Below are 14068 nucleotides of genomic sequence, written 5' to 3' on the forward strand. Positions count from 1 at the left end.
CCATGGCTGGATGCAGAAGCTACATCCCTTCCCAAATTATTCCTGAGGTATCATTTAACCTATCGGCTTTGATGAAAAGTTTGAGGTGGAGGGATTGATTTCAGCCAGAATCAGTCTGCCATGGGGAGCTCATATGGTGGTGTGCAGCTGACGACTGTACGTATGGAAAGTAGAGGGGTTGGCATGGCAGGACGGGGCCGTGAGGAGTCAATATGGGAGCAGAGACTGTGGCTCTGTCCCTCTCAATGTGACATGCTGGGGTACTCACTTCCCACTTTCAGGGTGGTCTGGTATTTGAGGTGCCAGGCGGAGCCCTCGTAGCAGGAGTACTGGCCGCTCTGCGACAGGTCAACGTTCTTCAGGATCAGGTAGGACCCGTTCAGGTGGGACTCGTCGATGTCGGTGCCGTTTACTGTCCAGGTCACAGCGGCATCCCAGTCCATGGAGCCACACTTCATGGTCACATCTGCACCTACCCGCTCGAATTGGGTGTGGCTGTCTGTGGGGAGAAAGGGGAGAAAAATGGGTGAGCTCAGAGCCTGTGGGCATAGCTGCCTTGGAAAGGGGATCTTACCATCCCATCTGGGAAGTAAGACAAGGACTGGGGCATGGACTGACACTGTGTAGGTGGCCATGGAAGCCTGAGTTCTCCTCCTGGACCTAGTAATTATTTATTTTAACCTTAAACTAGATTGACAAATACCAGGGGATCAGTATCCATGGACCACCTCCACCTGCAGGATGGTGTCCTCTGACCTTTATCATGGAGGAGACACATCGGAGCTGTATGGCTCCTCAGGTAAACATCCCACAGCACAGCCAGTGACACACACCAGCAAGGCATTGCCATTCCTGTATCTACATCTCTTGTTAGAGGACACAAACCAAATATATGCATCATAACTCTCAGCAGAGAGATGACAGAGCCCCAGGACTTGTCACCAGCAAACTCCACATATTTCCTAGCAGAGATGGGAAGCAGGTACCTGTCCTTGCAATTCCCTATCAAGGAAACCAGGAAGGAGGACTGCAACCCAACTGTGCCATGCTTTGGAAAGGGGCAGCTGCTTGGTGCATGCAGTGCTGTTTGTCTCCCTGTCTGGGTTTTCTACTCTCTCCACAATAACATGATGCCTAGCTGAGCTGTTTGATGTAGCATCTCACGAGTGGGGCATCACAGCTCATTGGGCACCAGCTGCCTAATTGAATTTTCTCAGGTTTCTGGACAGAAGCTGGAGCTGACATTCATTAATGATCCTTAGCAATTGAATATTTCCCATGTTGTTACACTTGGCTGTGCTGAGCTGCATGTGGCAAGGATAAAACCACGTGTGTGTCTGTGCATGACACGGGGTGAAGCAGGACAGGCAGATGAGTGGGAGATGAGGTTCCTTCAAGGCTTCATCAAGCCTTTGTGCAGAGACAAGGGTGGTTGAATTCTCAAAATACTCCCGGGCTTCAAAAACACATTTGACAAGGTGCCTTCCAAGGAAACTAAGCAGCCCTGACACATGAGAAAGTCCTTGCAGGGATTTATAGCAGCTAAAGGTCACGAGACCAAAGGTGAGAGCAGGCTGCCAAATACAGCAGTAGGAGACATCACCTGGTGAAGTTTGACAGAGATCAGAGCTGGATCAGATCTGTCCAACACCCTCATAACTCACAGGTAAAAGGGGGTCAAGGCAGTGAGAGAAGACAGTGTGCTGCTGAGGCTGTCAGGGCAGCCCAATCACAGCTGGGTCCCAAAGTGCTGCAGAAAGACATCATGGTACAGACCCACCAGGCAGTTACCCTGTGTCGATACATGCACAGTGGGATCCACACCGAGAAAATGAAGCCTTGCTTCCCCTACCCTTACAGTTCTAAATGTGCCACAGCCTTCATGGAAACATACCTTGGTGTCATCACACTCACTTCCCTGAAAACATCAGCTCACTGGTGACCAAGACTCCAAACCCAAAATGGAAAACACTGTAACCTAAAAGCCATGAACAAAGCTGTCCCCATGCTGTTAGGAGTACAGCAACACTGAAAACAGAGCAGAGGAAGGAAACAGGAATAGCAAAGGCTGGAAACAGATCCTACATAAGGATGGTTTAGTAGACTCAAACCCTTTATCCATAAAAGGAGACAGCCAAGCAGAGATGTGACAGACGTCTTAGCAATGATGGGTGACACGAGAGGACAAGTACAGAAGGACTGATTGCTCTTTCTCCTAATAAAATAAGGGGCAGCAAAACAAGCAAAAGGAAGTGGGTATTTTTGCATGAAGTGTGATTAAATTACAGAAATCCATGTCCATCAGATGCTGTGGATGTCAGCATTTGGGAGGGGGAACACTAAGTAAATAAATTCATAGCAGAAGATACCACCCAGGGCACTAAAACACCAAGCTTCCCAGTGAGCCAGGGGCTGTTGCAGGCAGCTGATGGTGCAGCAGGATGGGAAAAGCAGCCCCCAGGCCTATCCTGATCTTTTCTCCCTCTCCAGACATCAGCTCCTGGGTCCCCTTGATAGGTGGGACCACACGGGTATGATCCAGCCATTCCTTGTGTGAAAGCCCACAGCCTAAGCCCACCTGCAAAGGAGGGAGCCCCAGGGTAAAGCTGGGCCCTGGGGGACAGCCTGGAAAATCTCAGCCCTCCTGCAGATGGTCTGTCAGGACACCTACTTCTGACAGGGATACAGCACCTTTGGGGATGTTACCCCTGCTGGGAAAGGGTGTGCTAGAAACATCCAGGGAAAAACTGGGTTGTAGTGAGTAAGATGCTGCTGGGATGCCTCAGGACCATTTCAGACACTAGCCAAGGAGGGGGACCTTTGGTAAACTGTGCTGATCAGAAAAGTGTATTTCAATGGTCTTAAAAAAGTTGAGAGCGTATACTGACAGGTGGAAAAGAGGGAAGAACACCTGAGATGACACATCTATGTGAGGAGGGATTCCTTTAGCTGGAACAAGACCAGATTGACAGATAGGCAGAAGTGGATGAAGATGGATGAGTGGATGGGTGAATGTGTGTGACAACAGACAGATGGAGAGCAGGCTGGATGGGCACAGATGGGACGGAGGGAAGGAGGGATGGAAGGACAATAAATGGCAGTAGTGTTGGGTGGATGGCTGGCTGTTCAAATGGCTGTGGCAGTGGACAGATGGATAGTTGAGTGAATCAATGGATGGATGGAAACTCAGCCAGGAGAAGTGTGGATGGACAGATACAGGTATCAGAGTTTACTTAAGAGTTCCAGCATCTTACTCAAGTTTTCCTCTAATTTCTTCTATTGCATAAGGTAAAGAAATTTTGTCTTCCCTTTCCTGCTGGCTCACACATGGCCTTTGACTATCCTGTTCTTACACTTGGGATTCTGCTTGGCAGAAGCACTGGAGACAGTGCACCACCCACCAGCCTTGCGTGGGGAAAGGCTCAATGCAGTGATGGACCCACAGACCTGCCTCCCTTGCCTTGCTCCTGCCTGCCCTGGGAAAGCTCTGGGATATCCAGCTCTACTTCTCACGACTGTGGCTGAGAGCTTGCCTATAGCTAGTGACTGAAGGACTAAGCTGGGAAGGAGCGAAAGGCACCTTGAATTATTTCTTATTTGTCCATAAACACAGAGCAAATGCATCGGCATTCATCCAGAAGGGCTGAGGGAGCCATTCCTGGAAGACAGGTCTTTGAAAGCAACGCTCCTTTCCAAGGCAATGATTTAAGGTTTCTGATGAAGGAGAAACCCAAAGCACAGCTTCAGAGGAAGCATTTCTCTCAGCAGGGTTTGCTGAGGATCTTACTGGAGCAGAGACAGGTCCCCGTGTCCTTCCTCACCCCATTCCAGGCATGGGAGTCCCACCCAACCACACTGCCATGCAAATATATGGCAGCTCCTTTGGGACTGGGCACCACGGGGGCAGCTCCCCCAGAATGCTGGAGCAGCCCTGTTTTACACTGCAGACACAAGCTCTGCTTTAGGATGGGAATGGGCAGCAGTGTCCAGAATTTTTTTCTGGGAGTCTCCACTTCCTATAGGCTGGGAATGGGTAGGCTCCCCTCCCAGCCCACCCAGAGCTTCACAGCTCCCTTGAGCAGGGAGAGAAGGGAGGTTTGTCCATACTCCTGGTCATCATGTAACATACAAGATCCTCAATGGTGCCTGTGCTGCAGTGCCAGCCCTGCTGGATGGACCTCAAAGAGTGATATGGGCAGAAACAGAGCCAACAGTTTAGATGGTTTGAACTAGATGCGGAGGAAAATTTATTCTCCAGGAGGGTGGTGCAGTGCTCAGACAGGAGCCCCCAGAGAAGTGAGATCTCCAGCCATGGAGGTTGTCATGGCTCTGTTGACAATGCCATGATTGATCTAGTCTTCTGCTGAGGACAGACCTCTTCCAAGTGGGACATTGGACTTGACACCTCCAAAGATCCCTTCCCACCAACACTGCTGTGGTCACTGGCTACTTTGAGATGTTTGTGACCGTTGATACTTAGAGATGCTGTCTAGCCCCTGCACCACCCTACTTCTCCAAAGTATGCCACTTATTGGGTCAGGTGACATCACAAGGCTGCGATGCCATCTTAGCAAGGCTGTGATGCTGCCACCCCAACCAGCAATATGCCTCTGAGCATCCAAGCTCACAAAGGGCCACATCTTCTGTCAGAGCACAGCACACCAGACAGGCACAGCATGGCTTATAACATGAAGTCCCAGATCTGGAAAGGAACTATGGTGATGCATAATGGGGTCAGAAATTACATCTTTACCCACAGCCCCACAAAACTGCAGTGAAGGGAAGACGGGAGCCAGTTGTGGGACAAACACACACAGCTCCCAGCATTGGACCTGGGGCAGCTTGGGGAAATGAGCTCTGAGCTGTTTGCTGCCCTACTAGTGATGAAGAGTGACAGCTTGACAGGTCCTGCAGCTGTAGGGATCAACAGGACAGTGGTACAGCAGAGATGTGGAGGGAAGATGAAACAAAGTGGCTGAGATGCAGGGTCCATGGAAGCATATTTGATGCTTCCCAAACCCATCCAGCTGAAAAACCAATAGGAGGATCATCCTCATTTTCCTCCCTAATGAATCTTGATCTATAGCGAGACTGAAAGGGCAACAACACAGGGAAGCCCTGCAAAAACCTGAGGACTGACCTGGCATACACTGTGCTGGGAAGGAGTGGAAATCCTCTTGGGACCTTCCAGCCCCACTGGTTGCTCTCCCTCTGCTCCAGCTGAGACTCCCACCCTGTCAGCATGGGCAGCTGCCAGCCATGGCAGGTGTGCTGCTGAGCGCTGGCCTACCCAGCATGCATGGAGCCATGGACGAGGCGCTGGGGGTCTGTGCCCAGATGCCTGAAGGATCATTGGAACAGTCAGAGGAGGAAGTGGAGAAGATGGTTTGCACTCCTGGCACCAGCACTCACCACAGTCCTTCAATGGGGGTCTTTGAGCCAGGGCCTGTGGCAAGACAACATCCAGCAGGCACACATGAGGCCAAAATCGTCCTTGCTGTCACAGCAATTTGCAGACAGACTGGAACAACTATTTCCTCTGGAGTACTCTGCCCAAATGCACCGTGGGGTTGTGGCTCATGCAGGCAGAGAGCAAAGGAAGGCACTGCAGCGTTTCTGGGGAGAGGCACAAGCACTCTGCATGTTACACAGCCTCAGGAAGCTGAAGCAGTGAGAAAGGTCATGTCTCTGCTTTTCCTGACAGGACATGGAGCATTTCTGCAGTAGGATAGAAAACTACACACATGTCTTTGGATAGAGGCATTCACATCACCCCACTAGCCTTCATAACTCCCTCTCACAGCTAAGAAACTAGCCCCAAATAATTATCTCAGTGGCTAATTAGCTGTCTGTGTACACAATAAATTATACGTTTAATATTTACATGGTGCCAGGACTACGCCAAGAGCTTTCCAAGGATATAAACCAGAAAGGTCTTGCACTCTTCAGCTTCCCATGGTAATTGAGATGAATCAGCCCACAAGAGATCAGCTGGGAGCCCAAGAGGATGGAGAAGGCAAGGGGACAGAGAAGGGGCCAGGAGAGGATGTTCTGGCCTTCTCCAGCCACTGGACAGGGTAGTGGCACATCCTGTGGCCTCTCTCTTGCTCCAGGACCCATGTTCAGTGGCCATAGCAGCATCAACTGTTTCCAAGGGATGCCAGTGGCTCCCCTCCCATGTGCAGCCTCATAGCCTTGAGGTCTGCCCTTCTTGAGATGAAACAGCCTCTGGCTTTGGAGAGGGTTTCCCGACTCCTTGAAGCACACCCCACCCTTGATCTCCTCACATCTATTTCCCCTGATGCCACTTGGTCTTTGCACAGCTTTTGTTGCCAGCAGAAACCTTCCCTTCAAGGAGAAGAAATTTCATGCTTAAGGAGGCACTTCTTCCACAAGTGATTTAAAACTGGATACATCTTTGTAAGGAAACAGGCATAATTAAGTGTCATCGATGTAGCCAAAGATATGGACTGTTCCAAGTTAATTTTGTCCATTAATGAAGACTTGCAGAAAGCAGAGCATGCATTTGTTTGCTCTACTTTGGTAAATCCCTGGAGTCAGCAGCTTTGCTCTTGACAAGAAAAAATAATTAGCAAGAAACTTTAATTAAGAGATAACAGATGGGTGCTAAAGGACTTGTACTCAATCATGCCACGATAGCCTGGAAGCAGACCTTGGTTTACTTCAGGGGTGTTGTGAAGGAGGCACTTTACCCCTCCTACGTGCTTGGCTCAGGGCAAGATCCAGGGCAGGAAAGCCTCTTCTCTCAGCCTGGATGCGACCACAAAACATTCTCCTGTGAGCAAAGCCCTGCTCCCCCTGGAGAAGCTTTCCTCCCATTCTGCACCAGCCTCACCTCCCACCACTGCCCTGCTGAATGCACCTCCCTCTGCAGCTGCACCCCAAAGCCAGCCAGGGATGTCCATCATGAGGGGACAAGGGGCTTCATGGCCCTTCTAGCTGCTCAACTGCATAAGGCTGGTGCTTCTACCATCAACCTTGATGCAACATCTGCTGGGCCTTTCTGAGGGTGAAGGGACACTTTTACCATCAAATGTTCAATTGTCACAAATGATAATTCAATCCATGGGCTCCCTTTTGGACATGATGGTCCAGCAGTGGGGAGGTGTGATGCCTGCTCTGCTGTGAGCTTGACGACGCCATCCCCCAGACCGAGCTCCAGGTGACACCGTTGGGATGGCAGCACTGTCAGGATGGTGGCACTTGCATCGCTTGTTCACAGGGGCCAACAAGGCTACACAGCGGCAGGGCATCAGCACCCTCCTGGGGACAAAACACAGTGCTAAACCCAGTAGGAAACCACAGAACAGAGATCCACTGCTGGAAGCAGAAGCCGCACAGACTCACGGCAGAAGCAAGGGCCAAGTCCTTGCTGCAGCATTGGCTCAGCCTCATGGGAGGCAGCAGCTCCCTGTGCCTTTTGGGCTGTGGTCCCACGGGGCCTGCTGGCAGACATGGTGGCAGGATGGGGAATGCTGCTTTAGCACACAGGTAACTTAGTGTCATTTTTCTGCTTGTACCAATCTTCAGACAGGTTGATTCAAACCTGTCTGAATCAACAGGTTTGGCCTGGTCTGAGTGAGATCTCACCAGGGCACCCTGTAACTGGATAGGACTATTATGTCTGTGCCTTGTCCTGGTGTTGCTGCATTTTCATCAGCCCCACGTTGGGACAGAGCCTCTCTTTAGACCTGCCAAACCAGATCAGCCCAGAGCCTCATGCTGGCAGTGCTCCTGGTTGTAAGCCAGAAGGGCTCCATGTCAGAGATAGCCTTGTTTTCCTTCATGTCATCACACCCAGCTCTTGTTGGAAGTAGTAGGAACTGTACAGAGATGTGCTGCTCCAATAATAATTTGACCCTGGTCACAGGGGTCAAGCAAAACTGGAAACAGCAACCACGTCCATCCTGACTCAGTAACAAGAGTCTCCTCAGCCATATATGGGTAGCAGACCCCGAAGAAGCTGCCCTTTCCCATGGCTTCAAGGTAGGAGTGAGCTCTGCCAGAGGGTGCTAATGCTGGTGTGCACCCATCTGTAATGGTCACATACCTCTATCACTGATCATGCTCAATTGACATAGCCAGGACCAGGAGAAGATGCACCTCTGCTGTTACTTCTGCTTTTCTGTCCCAGTTGCTCTGCAGCAGAGAGGTCTGGATTCTGTTGGGCTGCAGAATCTGATCTTAGCTTTTTTTTTTACCCCCACAGGAGACTTTGCATCTCAGGAGGGAACCTGAGCTCATGTGTCGATCTGTTTTCCAGAAGGTCTTGGTAAGACCATCACTTGGATGTCCTAACTCTTCTGGTCCAAGTGTTCTGGGACTCCAAGTGCTCTCATTACTGCAACTGGCTGAGCTATGAAACCATTTTCATCCTAAGGCAAAGGGAAAGCTTGCCCACTTGGCTTCCTTGCAAAGTCAACTTGAGATGTCTCATCTTGAGGAAGAGCAGTTGCATGGCAAAGCAGCAACTCCTCCAGTCCCTTGCAACTACATCATGGCTGCCCCAGCATGTGGAGGGGTGTGATATGGGGGGGAAGGTGTTGGAAGACCAGGGGGACATGAATGGCTCTAATGGGAACCAGCACAGAGCAGAAAAATCCCACCAATATACTTCAAGCCAGGGTCATTTGAACCTTCAACCTTCGCTGCCAAGTGACTGGCGTTAGCACCACGGATGAATTAGAGACTTGCTTTCTGGTCCTGCTTTTTCATGCAGACAGGACAAATAACTCTAGACCACAAAGGAGTGCTTAGATCAGGCTTTTCAATGCCGTTTAAGGGGAAATCAATATGATTCGGAATTAGGTGCCCAAATCACAGCCATAAACACAAGAAAAGCTCATTGTGGTCCAGCAACAGCGTGAAGACACCTGTATTTACTGAGCTTTGGGGAAGGGCCAGAGCCGGATAGAGACTTAGGGGCTCCTCATACCCTGCTGATCTCAACTTGCCTTTTCATCCCGGTGCACAGCGTACACTTCCTCACCACTGCTTGCCAATGCCCGCACGCCCTCCCCCAAATGACAGCCTTGCTCCACAGAAATACTCCGGGGGCGACTGCTATTTGTTCACACAACAGCCCGGCTCCCGCTTCACCCCACTCAGGGTTGCGGATTAGCATCAGGCATCGTGCAGTGTTTTTTTATTAGCACAGAATTATGGAAGTCAGAGGCGTAAAAGACCTGTTGGGTCCCACTCAGTCCATCCTCCTTCTGCCAAGACAGTATTGGTCCCTGCAGCATATTTACTATTTCTCCAGTCTAATTTTACATACTGTACAATCTGTGCTGTGCCAAGTTACGATCCCTGCGTGAGAAGCAGAGCTCTCAATTTCCAGGCTCTTGGGTGTGTAAAATCACAACCGCGATGTTAAATTAACTTTTTTTTCCCTTGCATTTAATCATTTAATAGCTCTAAAATTCAGCCCCTCAGGCTCTTTCTGTCTGTCTGTTGGCTTGGGTTTTGCCTGCTGTAGGCCAGTGGCTTGTCGCTTACACATGTAACACTCCCACCCCTGGGTGGATCGGCAGCAGCTGGGCTTGAAGCTGGGGCCGCTACAACTTAACACATAAACGTCTGCAGCCTGAGGATGGAAAAACTCATTGTTTTCTTAACCACAGGTACAGGAGGTTTATCCTCCTCCTTATAGCCCAGGCCTGCAAGGAGGAGGCAGCACAGAGTACGCTGCACACAAGGATGGCACTCAAAAGCATTATCCAAACTGGACTGAGAAATCAGAACAGAGGTGCAACCTTCAGTACCAAGACAAGGGAGGATAGGGAAGCACTGAAATATTCCAACTGGTGCCTTGTGCCCAGGAACTCCTAACAGAAGCATCACTATTCCCTCTATCTCTACATCCACCAAAAATTACACTCCAGGACTCATTTCTTCCCAAGCAAGGGATTTCTTCCCCCTGCACCAACACCAAGACTTTTCTTTGTGTACATAGCTACAGGACAGCAGAGGAATTGAGCTGCTGCCAGAACAGCATGAGAAAGAGGGGGGGAAGAAGAATAGATGCTGATAAAATGGAAAGCATTTTCCCAAGTTTGGGGGGGGAGTTTGACTCAGTCACCATCAGTCCTCCAAGTAACTCCTGAACATCTGGAGCCCAGTGCTGATTTCAAAGCAATATTAAAAATAAGGCACCCATCTACTCTGCCCTGTAGGGGCTCTATTAACCACTAAGACAAGGCACTGGGATTTGCATTAGTAATAACAAAATACTACATTTGCATTTCATGCCTTTCACTCTGAAGGATCCTTAAGCAACGCCAAGCCTGGAAAGCATCACTGGCACGTCCTGAGCTGTGTCACAGTCTACAGAGCTGCAGCCCACCCATCACACAGAGTATCTGCTGGGTGCAAGCACCTCTGTTGGGAAAGATGGGCACATATCAGATCCATAGCACACTGGAAAGAGAGGAGACACAAGATAAATACCTGAGTGTAGCTAATGGAGGCCACATAACAGGACCCCAGAGAGAGCTCCTGGATCTCAAGCTGAGCTTGGAAGCAGAATCCAGCCCGGGGCTGAATGAGGCTGGGACTCTGGTTAAGGGCTGGAAAGTGTATCTGAACAACAGATGACATGCAAGACTGTCGTCCCCAAATGGTTTCTGAGCTCCTCGTGGGGCTCAACCATATTAGGAAGCCCCATAAATTCACAGGCTGCCTGGGTATTCACAACTTACTCTGCAGTCACAGAGCTATTGAGGGTGGCACAACCATTTGTAGTTGTCTCTGGGCAGGTAGGAGAGATGGGGACTTCTGTGCACTACATGGATGATCCCTGCAGAAAAATGTACATCCATGAGAGAACAGAGGGCTGAAAATGCATGATGCTTCGGGGCACACAGGGAGAAGCTTTGCTTGACTTCTTATGAAGATCACAGAATCCTGGAATGCTTTGGGTTGGAAGGGACCTTTGAAGACCATCAGTCCAACCTCCCTGCCATGAACACGAACAGATGTGCACATACCACAGAATCACGGGATGGATACATCCTGTTCATATCCCCACAAAGCACAGTGCAGAAGCTCACAGGAGGTCACACCACCTCTGAAAAGAAAGCTTTAAGACAAGCACAGTAAGCCAGGACCTTTCCGCTGGGTAGGTCCCATTCCCAGCAGCATCACGGAGTACTTTCAGAGGAGGGTGCATGCAACTCCTTGAAAGACTGTGAACTAAGCCAGTTCCTGCCTGGCCCTGCTCCCTTGTTGGTGCCCTAAGAACCAATGTCCAGCACCCTTTCCAAAACCTGTGAAGCAGCTCTTCATTCTCTTAATGCAAAGAACCTGCTCTTCATTAAGCAGTTAAGCATTTCCCAAACAGCCCTCCCGGCTTGCTGGTGGCAAAGGTCCTGGCTTCATCATGCAGAGCCTGAGAAAAACCCACCCTGTAATTTCTATTTGATGTTGGTGGCCTCTCTGCTTCTAGAAACACCTCCTCCTCTTCCTCCCCCTCCTCTGAGCTTTTCCTGCTTGTCTACCAACTGCCATTCCCTCCCCATTCCACTTTTGTTGCCATACCTCTGACTAAACTCTCAAAAGCAGAGAGCAGCGCAGCTTTTGGGAGCTCAGTCTGCCTTTCAGAGCATCTCCTAACCTCCAATTACTGATGCTGCTGTTTCAGAGAGCCCTCAATTTGGTGTGTGTTTTTTATTCCCTGTATTGGGGATGATGAGCAAATGTTAGTTCAGGAGCAGACATTCATTCAGTATAACTTGAACCAATTGCCCATTATTTCCTGAATTTCAGCATGTAAAAGCTTTGAGCGTCTCACTGCAAAACAACAGGTAAAAGGCCAGTTATGTTCATTGACTGAAATACAAATAAATGTGCCCTGCTCTCTGGAGAGCTCTTGGGTTTGAAGCAGAAGAAGATTTTAGGGAAGAACATTTTCTGAACGTAAGACTATACAGAAGCTCACCATGTCCAGACCTCCAGTTATCTGAAGGCACTACTGAATTACAACTATTATTAGCACAAGAGACACTTGAATTCTGGAATTTCTGTAAAACATTTTGAATTCAGGTTCTGAAGCATTTAAAGGACTTGAGAAAATATCTTTGGCTCCAAGTCAGCAAAGCACTTAGGCAAGGCCTTAACTTTGAGCATGTGTTTAAGTACCTTGCTGACCTGGGGCTTTTAACCCCAGCAAAAAGAAAGCAGAGAAGAAATAAATGCCAAATAAAAAAATTCTGGTGTACACTGAAATCTCTAGACAAGCAAAAATAATATAAGAATCTCTTCTGGAAAGTAAGAAAACAAAAATTAATAGTGACTGGCTTTAGAATTAAACACTAGGGGAAGCTTTCTGAAGGAGGGGGGAAGAAAGACTCCCAGAACAAATGGAGTATTTCAATGTAGCCTAACGCCAGCTTTACTCTCCTGCCTCTTCAGCATCCAGAAATTATTTATTGCTGAAAAAAAATCCCAAACCAAACCCAAAACCTGCTTCCCCCTCCCATTTCCAGACTAAGTGTGATGGGAGAGAGAAAAATCTTGGCTTCAGCAGTTAAAAAACATCTCTGAAACGAGTCGGCTGTGAGAGGCTGTCTCTATCAGGAGGGAGGAAGAGGATAAGGGATGAGGGAATAAAGGGTAGTAATGAGGAGGAAATTGCCCAGAGGCAAGAGCCCGCAGACAACCTTAAGCACTGCCTTCCAGAGGGGAAATAGAAGAAAGTCCTTAAGGAGAGAAAAATCATTGCAAATCTATGCACACACACACAGAAAGCAGCTACAGGCAGCAAGTGGCTCTTCCCCTACCTCCAGCTTGAGGCCATGAATAGAAAAACCGAAGCACAGCAATAAGAGGATCCTCTGCAGCCCACCCAGGGAGAGGGGCTGCCGGCCCACAGGAGACAGCAACGGGAGAGCAGCCACCGGTGCAGGGACGGGATACAGGAGGTGCCCTGGCTGCTCCAGGCTCCGGTGCTTGCCGCCCTGCATGGCTCTGCCACAGCCAGCAAAGGCTCAGGGTGCCATGAAGTTGAAAATGCTTCTCTGGCCCCGTGAGGGCAAAAGTTCAAACTTACAAAAATTCTTCACTAATGGGGAAAAAAAAAAAAAAGAAGCGCTAAGTTCCTTCCTTCAGAAGGAAACCAAAGGTTTCCATGTCTTTTAGGGCTTTTTCTTCAGAACTTCTACATTGTGTTGTACAAAAGGCTTTGTAAAACTTTTTTTTTAGGGGGAAAAGGATGTTAATTAAAAGTGATGAACCTAACCATTTCTGAAAAATACCAAAAAATTAAAATTACAGCCTTTCCTTCCCTTAAACTTCTTTTCTCTTCTTCCCACCCCCCCCACCCCCCACCCCCGACAGGGAAATACAGTTTTGTAAAACATTGAGATGTTGATGGGACTTCATTTCCAACAGAAAATGGTTCCCCTGAGGATTTTCCCAATCAACTTTGCTCAGCACAGATTGGCAAAAGCTCTTTGCTTCCCAACGGAGATGCCCCTCATGGGAAGCGCAGGATCCCAGCACAGAGCTCTTCCTCAGCACTCATGCTGCCACACTGCCTGCAGCCCCCCAGGGATGACCACCCTGTCATCCACTGCTTCTTGCTGGCACCCAGAAAGATGCAGCTCTCAGAAAAAGGAACTGACAACACAAACGAGCGAGACAAATGAGGAGAGCATCATCCTCTCTGTCTAACACAGGCAGAGCTGAAGTCCCCAAAGCAGATGAAATGACTGGCCCCAGGGGAGTTGACTGCATCAGAGCCAGGCTCTGATTTTTCCTCTCACTCGGGATCCTGTGGCACCCGGTATACTGACACCAGGGTTTGGTTGGGCTCTCTTGACCCTGCTGAAATACAAAAACCCAAAGTACTGAATTAATTTGAGCTGATGCCTTTTTATCCACCTAGGACCTCCTGGGGATGCCAGCACTCAGACACTGCAGGGGTTGCTTGCAGGACTACGAGACAGCTACTGCAGTGCTCCCTCTGAAGCACCAAAACAAAAAGCCTTCCATGAATAAGGGTTACACTAAAAAACTCCTCAGAGCTAAGCAAGTTAAGAAAAACGGC

General features: G+C 49.3%; 1 protein-coding gene across 3 annotated transcripts in view; it reads right to left on the bottom strand.

Moving 5' to 3' along the window:
• Window positions 1-14068, bottom strand: part of CNTFR (ciliary neurotrophic factor receptor) — a 202884-nt gene that overhangs the window by 57652 nt on the left and 131164 nt on the right. For all 3 annotated transcript variants that reach the window (XM_017819118.1, XM_017819120.1, XM_017819119.1), the window contains one exon: window positions 269-499. In XM_017819118.1, the coding sequence (XP_017674607.1) occupies window positions 269-499 (231 nt within the window). The remainder of the gene's footprint in view (window positions 1-268; window positions 500-14068) is intronic.

The sequence above is a fragment of the Lepidothrix coronata genome, unplaced genomic scaffold (assembly GCF_001604755.1).
Source record: "Lepidothrix coronata isolate B3197 unplaced genomic scaffold, Lepidothrix_coronata-1.0 Scaffold72, whole genome shotgun sequence".
NCBI lineage: Eukaryota > Metazoa > Chordata > Aves > Passeriformes > Pipridae > Lepidothrix > Lepidothrix coronata.